Source organism: Simochromis diagramma, unplaced genomic scaffold, assembly GCF_900408965.1.
Source record: "Simochromis diagramma unplaced genomic scaffold, fSimDia1.1 OVJJ01000603.1, whole genome shotgun sequence".
Lineage (NCBI taxonomy): Eukaryota > Metazoa > Chordata > Actinopteri > Cichliformes > Cichlidae > Simochromis > Simochromis diagramma.
The window spans coordinates 7121935-7132236 of NW_024387414.1; the positions used below are offsets into that span (position 1 = coordinate 7121935).

General features: G+C 36.0%; 1 protein-coding gene across 1 annotated transcript; it reads right to left on the reverse strand.

The window, feature by feature from the left end:
* Nucleotides 1-2321: 2321 nt before the first annotated feature.
* On the reverse strand, nt 2322-10296 carry LOC120720923 (semaphorin-7A-like). Its single transcript, XM_040010791.1, has 16 exons — nt 10232-10296; nt 9960-10118; nt 9574-9626; nt 8038-8168; nt 7887-7922; nt 7682-7780; nt 7358-7451; nt 6986-7093; nt 6745-6887; nt 6400-6578; nt 6093-6198; nt 5532-5727; nt 5219-5331; nt 4827-4972; nt 3767-3828; nt 2322-3266 (listed from the first exon to the last, which is right to left on the reverse strand). Exons 1-16 carry the CDS (start codon nt 10279-10281, stop codon nt 2914-2916), a joined length of 2028 nt encoding a protein of 675 aa, XP_039866725.1. The 5' UTR covers nt 10282-10296; the 3' UTR covers nt 2322-2913.
* Nucleotides 10297-10302: the final 6 nt, after the last annotated feature.

The window sequence follows — 10302 nt, forward strand, 5'->3', positions numbered from 1 at the left end:
TAGGAAAAAAAAAAATCACATATGCAGGACACCTTAAACTAGGTTTTTAATTAAGCAGCAAGGCAGAACAAAGTCGGGGTTGTATCAAAACATGAGGACTAAACCCCAATTCAACCAGACCCAGAACTGATTCGGAATTAAAACAGGACTACAACAGTTCAAAATCAGGACTACTTAGGACTTAACCAAAGATCCAGAACCAGAATTAAAACTAGATCATAGTAGCACTAAAAATCATCATAGACCTGCACTACCCTTATTTTTTAATTCTACCAAAGTCCACTATTTAGATTCAGAAAAGTTTATATAATTATTTAGCCTTGTTGTGCAAACAAGCCTGCATAACTTAATAAATATAGAATTTGAAAAGTAACAAATGGTATCTAAAAATAAACACTAGGTACTAGATACATGTTCTTATGAGTTTTGGCAAACAACCATTTGACTAACATGTGTGTCTCACCTGCTCTTGTTCCATCTCTGCTCCTCTCTCTCTCTCTTTGTTTCTCTCTCTCCCTCTTTGTGCTGACAATCAAGCCAAACACCAACATCATCAAATATACAGTTGAAACCAGATATTTACAAACTCTTCAGATAAAAACAAAAACACTTTTTAATTGTAACATCAAATCAGACTAAATGTTATTTTTTTTTTAGATTGATAGATATAAAAAACATATTTGTTAACTTTAAGAGTAAAGAGAGAAACTATCTGTATTTCTTAATTGCAGATGGCACCAAATTGTATTCAAATTGAGCCACACTTATGGAGCTCTACAATTCTTTTCCTGGTGTTTTGGTTGATATCTCTTGATTTTTTCCATGTCAAAGAAACAGGCTTTGTGTTTTGGGGGTGTCTTATGTGCGACCACAGGTGTGCCACCAATTTACTCACATGGACTCTACTAACCTATCAGAAGCTTCTTAAGCTCGGAATGGAATCTTCTGAAGTTTTCTTATTAATTACCAATAAACTTAGTGTATATGTACTCCTAAATTTGATGAAAGTGATTAAAATAGACAGCTCTCTCTTTTTATTCTGACATTTAACTAATTCAAAAGAGATTTCAACATTTATTTATCTAAAACAAAACAAGTTTACTCTAAATTGATGTTGTACAGTAAAAAAAAAAAGTTATGTTTTTTTTCCACTAAAGTGTATGTAAATATCTGGTTTCAACTGTGAATATACTGCTGTGTATTGAAATTCCTCTTGTTTTGCAAAGAAATATACTGAACAACATACAAAGCATAATATATAAAATAACATCTACCTGAGTTTTTTCTTTGAAAGAAGCTCCTATGTCCATTGTTGTGTACATCAGTACATAACTGAAACCGATTTAAAGTTTGTTTAGCCGTGGAGAGTAACAACTGAAAATATGAAATAAACACACATGTAAGCTAAGACTTTTTAAAAAAACAACAACATTGTTGTTCGGCTTTTCATTTCGCCATTTGTTGATTCACTCGAAGAGCAAGTAACGTTATATGGGTCAAGTGATCACTTTGATATCAATCATTTGTGATACACCGTCATATTTACATTATTTGTACAGTACGAATAATTTGCTTTGGTACCTGGTCAAACTTAAGCTCTCCTCTGTCTGCAGCAAACTCGCAGGCAGCAGCTTCCCTCCCCTCGCTCACAGGCGTAAGTGCTGTGCTCAGTCGCCCAGTGCCTGAGCTCGGACCATACCAAAATTAGGGGGAATTTACGACGGTGCGCTCTGTGCTTCGTGTATTGTTTTTGTTTTATACAGTTGTCAGTCAGGCATCTAACTAACAAATTACACTCCAAAAGACCCCATGCTTCTGAAAAAATGACCCGGGCTTAAGCCCAGTAAGCCACCCCCCCGCTCCGCTGATGGTTGACTCCAAATCTCCCGAACACTACGTCGATTTGAGAACGCAAGACCGAGACAGCGAGACCAAAATCAGTCAAGACCAAGACTAAAGTCCGTCGAGACCAAGACCACGTAAAAGTGGTCTCGAGACCGGTCTCGAGACATCCAACACTAGTATCTGAATACATCCTCAACCACAAAATCAAACAAGCAAAAAAAAAAAACCCAAAAACTGCAAAATATGTACAGAGAACATTTTTAGTCATCCAGTTCAGTTAGTACTTTAACAATATAGCTGTTTAACAATGTCCTCATATTTGACATTTCATGCTTAAACTGTTAACCTTAAAAAGGTGCAAAAAGCATCACTTTCAAAACTGAATTAGCCTCATTCTGAACACAGCCCCTGTCCAAAAAAGGGAAATTGGAACTCTGTGTAAAATGTAAAAAGAAGAGGGGGAAAAAAGCAATTAATTGGATATCTCATAATGCCCTAGTTTATTTACAATAAAACATATTTTTAAACTGAGACATTACACCATTTACTGAAAAATATTTTAATTTGATCATAGCAACAGAAAGTATAAAATGAGTTTTTCACACACACAAGAGCTGTGGCTAAAGTGTTAGCCACATCGGGGTATCATGACATTTGCAGCAGGCATAGGAGGTCGTTTTTGTAAGATTGTTATTGTTTTATGTTAATGATTAGCCGTTAAGGAGGAAACTTGATTGACGTGTTTTGGGTGAGGTCTTTACATCTACATCTGTACATCTGCAGGGGATTGTATTTATCTCACACTTTCTGACTGATGACTGGTGGGAATTTGGGGAGCAGTGTCTTTCCCAAGGACACTGTGAACTGAAGAAACTGAACATCCAATCTCCACAGTGAATAGCCTTCTTTACCTTCTGAACCACAGCTGCTGTAGATGCTTAAACATGTATCAGAAATGTAGAGATTTAATTTTTTTAGTAAAAAGAGGAAACAATAGGGACTTATGGTCCTTCATTTGCAAATTTAAGATTTTATAATATATAACAATATAATACATCAACTCTGGCTTTAACATGAGAAACTCTGAATCAGAACCACACTTAGACAACACCAGATGATTGGGTTTAACTGTTGGCCCACTGCCTTGCTCTCCAGTAGTTCCTGGAGCTGTAGTTGGTACTGTGCCAAGACTTTCCTGTAACCCATTTCCTCTGATACACAGGTGTGGGTTCCTTCCTCCTCAGGTCCCATGCTGTTGATCAAATAAAGGCACTGATCTGCCTTCCAGATGCAAGATGAGGAGTTTTGAAGGTGCTGCCAACTGTACTGAGCATGACGAGATGACATTGAGCACCGCAGAAAATGCTTTGCATGAAGTCTGACTTCATTCTTTTCTGGATTTGGAATGGGACTTGTAAATTCTGTGGAAAGAACACAAGAATGTCCCTTTAGCTTGTTTTTCTCCTTATTTCTAGTCACAAGTGGAATGTACCGGTAGTAAGATCCTCAGAAAAATGACTGGACCTGCTTTTAGGAGGCAATGGGCACGCTATCAGATTTTGTAGACCTAAAAAAGAAATTGCTCAAATGTGTAATGAAAACATTTTGGTTTTCAGTTTGGAATAAAATGAAGGACTGCAGAACCAGAAATATTTTAGCATCTAAGTATAATATGCCTTTTAGCTGTTGATAAAATATTAACATGAAAAGAAAAACATTTTACCAGAGAGTAGGCATGGCACTGATAAAACTGAGGTAGAGGTTTATGGCATACAGAGACAGATATTATATAATTCTCAGAAGACTCAAATCTTGCTTTCAAGTAGATAGCTTGGGGTACTGTAGAGATTTTGCAGTTTTCATCAATTTGCTGGAGCTTTCAGGTGTTCGATTACTTGTGCATGTGCCTGAATCTAAATACCTTGTGTAGTGTCATCTCCACAGATGCCAAGGTTCCCAGTTGCTGCATCGTGCCACCTCCCACTGTAAAGGACGATGCATGTTTAAATAAGGCAATATGCAACCATGATCCTTAACATGGATTTAAGAAATAAACAAATTATTGAAACTCAAAAACTCTATCCCATTAATTTAAAAATTAAATGATCTTTATAAAGTATCTTGACAACACATCTTCAATGAAAAGCTATTGAACATGAAAATAAAAATAAAGAAATAAAACAAACTCGCACAGTACCAAACTTTTAGATACTGCAACCAATTTAGAATCACAAATTAACTTAACATGCACCTAACACTGTGAACTGCTGGGAAGAAGCTGGACTATGCAGAGAGAACCAATGCAGGCAGCGGGACAACATGCACTGGATTCAAACCCAGGACCATTATGCTGTAAGACAACAGTGCTAACCACTGCAACACTGTATCGTCAAAAAGATGATGGAAAAAAGGATGTGCATGATAGCACTCTACTTTCTTCTTAATGTATAGTTTATTAGTTACATGTTATTATTAATACTAACTCAAATTGACATTTCTGCCAGTGATTTCAAGTTATTTTGGCTGTTAATATTAATCATCATCAGCAGTAAGCAGCAAAAAAACATATCGAGAAAGAGAAAATATAGGTGATAACTAGTGAAATATGAATATAAATGTGAACAATAAGTAATGTAGTAGTTCATCAAACTAATCACTATCACAATTCACATGTTGGTCATTATGTTAAGTTAAATCTGACCAACGCTTCAGAGGCAGTAGTAAATCTTGTGAATTATAGCGTAAGCTCTTCAATATCAGTCCTTTGGCTGGAGGACCTAAGAAATTGGCAATTTAATATTTCAGTTGATGTATAAGGAATGAATAGCATTTAATACAACTGTTAGACCTTGAATGTGGTGAGGGACAACAACTATACATAGCTTGGGTTTGTTTACAATTAGATAAAACTTAAGGGTGTGTCGTTTAATTGTTGGGTCAACAGTTATTGTTCACAGGTCTGCAGGTACATAAAGTCTTACTTTGCATCAGGGGTACAGTGGGTGCCATCCCAGCCACAGTAGGGATCTCTGGATAGCATACAGTCCTGGCAGGTGTCTCCATACTGGGAACAGTTTGCTACATCAAGTTGGACCAGTTCACTTGCAATATTCACATACAGCTTTTTCTGCAATGATTAAAAAAAGTTTTCTTATTGTTAAAGGCCTACTAGTAAAAATGAAAAAAAAAAAAAAAAAAAGCTAATATAAGCATGTAACTTACATATAAAGATGTAAGTAAAATGCTTGTCTTTATGATGTTCATAATTTTCCTTTAGTTGACTAAAACAATTATTTCCAATCAGTAAAGCATCAACAATTTCACCTTCATGGTTGGTGGGGACAAAAGTTTTGTAGGCATCATTGTTACTCACAGAAGATTGGTGAAGGATGAGGCGGAGGATGCGTGCGTGGCTGAACGGTCGATACTCAGCGATGACAAAGGTGCGACTTTCATTGTGCAGCACTTTATGAATCCCTCCATTGTCTATGGAAAACCACAAAAAAGAGGAGGAATGATACTAAATATGATGACTTTTCTAAACACACTACCTGTTGTTTTTCCCGGTCATATATTAGTACAGAGTACTTAAATATTACCTTCTGTTACAGAAACACATTAAAACATTAAAGTACATTCTTCGTAACATTTCGTGTGTCCTACTTCAAATTATTTTTTTTACTCACTTAAAGATAAGAAGATGACGTTCTGATTTCTACTTCTGCTGTTTGGTTTACTGTCAACATGGATGTGGGTATAGTTGTGATGATTAAAGAGAAGGCGGCCAGAGGTACCCACAGGAAGAACCAACTGCTCCATCTCCGAAGTTTTGTCAATCTTCTTCAGGGTGTCCACTGGAAGCTTGGTGGTATCATCAACGCACTGAAGAAATGAAGTGCTTAACTTAGACTGGCTGAACACCAGATGACTGGTCAATAAGCCTGAAAACCTGTCTCTGGTTTACTTTTTAAGTTTCTAAGACGACTGTTTAAAAAAAACAAAAAAACATTTAAAACCTTCTAATTTAGTCTTTTAATGAGTCCAGTGTTTATCTTAAGCTGTCTTAAGCTGAAAGAAAATATTTAAAAGCCTGAGCAATTTTTTACTCTGACTACACTTAACCACTTGTTTTAAATTATAATAAAGGGCTATTCTATTCTTGTCTATATACTCCCTCCAAAAAAAGGTTGGAATGTTTTTGTGATGGCACCAGTTATTACATTTTATCAATTATCAATATTCAATACCGTCCTTGATCTGTCCATTTGGTCTTTTTTGTAGCCTTTGAAAGGGGAGTTTTTGAAGATGTTACTGATGTTTCCTATTGTGTAGATGCAGACAGCACTCATTCCCCTGAAGGGAGACACATTTAGCCTGAGACATTTGCAGCAATATTGCTATTATTTGCAGTAAGTGGCAGCATTTAAAAAAAAAAAAAAAAAATCAAAAAATACATAATATGAGTGAAAAAGAACAAATACACACACAAGATAAAGATAGTTGCACTCTGGTCTGAGGGATTTGGAGCCAGTACAAGTTATTTAAGAGTTATACCATTTGTTTCTAAAAAGTCCGTAGATCTTAGTATCCTGCCACCGATCTGATTGCACAGTGGCCACATCTACCAGTTCAGAGAAATGCTGCTTTCTCTCAGGGTCTCCACAGAAGAGCCTGGCATTCATCTGGGATGTCCAGGTAAACTGCATGTTGTTCTTAGGACCACCAACATCTGTCTAGAAGAAACACAACTTATTAATAATTGGAAGAATATTTATGCAAATATAAATCTTGTTTTGTAAAGTGGTTATGTGGTTACTGATGCTGTTCATTTTTTTCTTTTTTGGAAAAATGTAGGCATTACCTATTTAATTCAAACTTCCCCATTCATTCTGCTCTTACCATGCAAACCTGGGTCACAAAAGGGAGCCACATTTCACTGAACAGTCCAGTGTCTTCACTTTTCTCCTTATAGAAGCCATAAACTCTGTTCTGGGAGGGATCCTCTTCACGTTTGCTGAGCACCAATCTTACATAATGCTGCTCTAAACATTGAAAGAAAAATATTTATTTGAATCCAAACATTTATAGTGATGCGATTTCACTAAATAAGGTCTCTGTGGCTCTAACTTTATGAAAATACCTTTATTGTGGTTCTTTGGCTGCACTCTTGCTTTACCAAATTTGTGAATGCCAACAGATTCATCAAATCCAGAGCGTGTTATGTAGAGATCTGTACTTTGTTCAGATTCTGGAACAAACAGTGGCAAATTGAGGTTTTATAGGGATGTACAAACAGGGAGAAACTAGTTCAATATTATAGCAATAGGGAGACGAAGCAACCTTTAAAAGGGACTGATTTAAATAAAAGATGTTAGTAGTTTTGACAAAAGTACAGACTTTCTGTAAACATACAAGAAGGATTAAAATTACAGACTCATAGAAAAAGGTGAATGAGGAAGGAGGGATTCATCAGCAGATTTATTCAAAAGCATCTTGTGTGTAAAAAACTCACCTGCAAGGGCCGACAGGTCACCCTCCTTTATGTTAAATGAGCTTATATCTTTTATTAAACTCTCCTTGCATATCGGTGACTGCTCTGCCAAATTCTATTAAAGAAAGAACAGTTTATCTTAATGTTTCCCAACTAATGTACATCACAGATAGCACGCATATATATATACCCAACACCCTGTACCTGTGATGTATTTGCTTTCTTTTCAGAAGAAGGTTGTTTCAATTAAACCAAGTAGAAGTAACTTATCAACCCTGAGCAGAAACACCACAACTACCATTTCCCAGTATTATATCAATTCTCTGTCACAGTACTTTGTCCTACCGAGTTACAGCAAACTGTTTCATCGTCAGTGGTTCCACACACAAACAACTGGTTAGCATCTTTCTTCGGGTGGACCAAAGTGATGTTATAGCTGCAATCCTAAATGACAAGATGAAAATTGTTTGTTAGATTTCTTGAGTGGTCAAAAAATACAATTTGACAAACTACTTCTTTTTATTTTTTTGTTTATCTGTTCACTGCTTACGCTGTTGCAATTCTCCAACCGCATCGATTTATGACTCTGTGGAAATACATAATGCATGGACTATTACTTTTCCATGATATTAATATGAAGATCCTTTTATTTCAGAGCATTCAGTACAGTAATTTACTGTGATTATACAGCTATGTTCTACCTTGTTCTGGTTTTGAAAGTTGTAGGTATTCAGGTATGTTTTTCCAACAGCTAAGGCAGTGTCCGGCTGCTCTTCTAGAAGAATCTGTACTGGTGGATCTTGGGGAAGACTGAACCTTTTCATTGCAGTTTCTAAAACAAATTTTTATTTTTATTTATAATATGTGTGTGTGCGCGCAATATATATTGAAACTGGACAACATGCTCAGATGCTCAGAGATTTCTGGAAACCAAAATAAATTTGGTTTTGGTTTAAGAACCAACTTTAAACCAGTTCATCATATGTGCAGTCAGGAAGTCCTAATGAGAAACATGCTCTTCAGACAAAGTCCTCCTGAGGTCATGTAGAGGGATATGAAATATCATTTTAACAGTGTTTTTTTCTTAGCAAATACTTTGGACAGATGAACAAATGAAGCAACATTGTGTAGCACAATATCTCATTTTAATTCATAACATTACCATTGTCACCACTTTCGATCACATTACTCACACTTAATGGATTAAATGATATCGACTCTATCTTCATGTGTTTGCATTTCATTTACACCTTTTTTCCTGCAGAGCTGTCTTTTAACTATTTAAAGAAACACAACATCACTGCCACCACAACAAACAAAAGTTGAAGCCAGTATGTTAAATCAACATCGCAGTCTAAATCTAGATTCATTAGCTTTCATTTAATCAATCTTGAAAATTAGTGGTCATTTTTTGACCACTTTTGAAAAACCACTTACATCACAACTAAAAATCAACGGTGCTTTAATAATATTTTAGCTTACACCGACACAACACAGCAACTTATTAACAACTAACATCGCTGAGTATCGACCATTCAGCCACAAACTAACAACTTACATATCACTGTATTTCTTTATCTAAAGCAGTGGCGTTCCTTAGAAAATCAAAGTAAGTAGTTCTTGTAAAGTGAAATCTACACTTCAATTAAACCAAAGTCAAAGCGTGTCTCTCTGTACCTCAATAAGCATTCTATCTAGTTGGCTGCTTGCACAATCCCTTCAAATACTGACATCTTGTGGCCACAGTTGGCGATTGTCTCTAGAAGAAGGCTTGACTTTTCATTTAAAAGCCACAAATCTAGAGTTTTGAAATTATGCTACATAAATAGTTTTATTTAACATTAGGCACTGAAATAAATTAAAATGTTTTTTTTTTTTAAATTTTTTAATTGAATTTAATTTCTGATGAATTCACTTATTGAACGATGTCCTACAGAAGAGGATTAGGGCCACTGGGGAAAAAAAGTGGGCATGTCTTTTTTTTTTCTTGTTTTCTAGAATTCTGACAAAAATGTCAGAATCCTGAGATTAAAGTCAGAATTTTGATTTAAAAAAAAAAAAAAAGTCAAAATTGTTTTATATTTTTATTTGTTCCCATGAACAAAAATTATAGTGCACACATTCTTTCTATACTTCAAAATTAAGATTTTCCCCTTTCTTTTGTGTTTCTGGGTTTATAACTTTATCCTGACATTTAAAGTATTGATGTAGAACTGAAGAAAACAAATATTACCTACCTTTTTCTGTGAATATTATCCTTGGTGAAGACGCAAAGTTTGCCTCAATCCGACTACAGAGGAGAAAAAATAATAAATATGCCGCTAGGCTCATCTTTGGGACCGTCAAGCACGGTTGTCTAAAGATTTGAATACGATTTTGTGAAGAAAAACCCGCCCAAAACAACACACAAAAATACACGTTCGGATTGCCCAAAAAGTCCTATTTTTTTTTCCTTGTTAATAGCCAGGGGCCTACGCTGGGGCAAGAAGGGGGCAACGCCCCTTAAACCAAACTTTTAGAAGCTGAGAAAGAAAATAATAGATTACCCACAAACTGAATATGGACAAGATTTAGCAGATGAAAAATCCACTGGAAAAGGCACAGATGAGATGATAGCTTTCACCTCTTGTTCGCTCTTTCCACTCCGTGGTCTGTTTGTGCTCTGTTCTGCGTAGGCTTAAACAGCACTCGGCAGAGATCTCTCCCCCTGGGCAAACATCCAGTCACGTATGCAAATGGCCCAGTGTCAGGCAGGGCAGAGCAAAAAGGAAATAGCAAGTCTCTGTCGTCAAAATAATAGCGACTCGTGAGATAATTAACAAGTAAAAAACAAACAAACAAAAAAAGGTCTATATTTCTACAATCAATGGGGTACTAGTCCATTGTTCTTCTCACACTTTCAGTCTGGCAGAGAAGTTTTTTCTTCTCGATCCAAAAAGCACCATTGTGAGCCTGTCTGCTGAGCC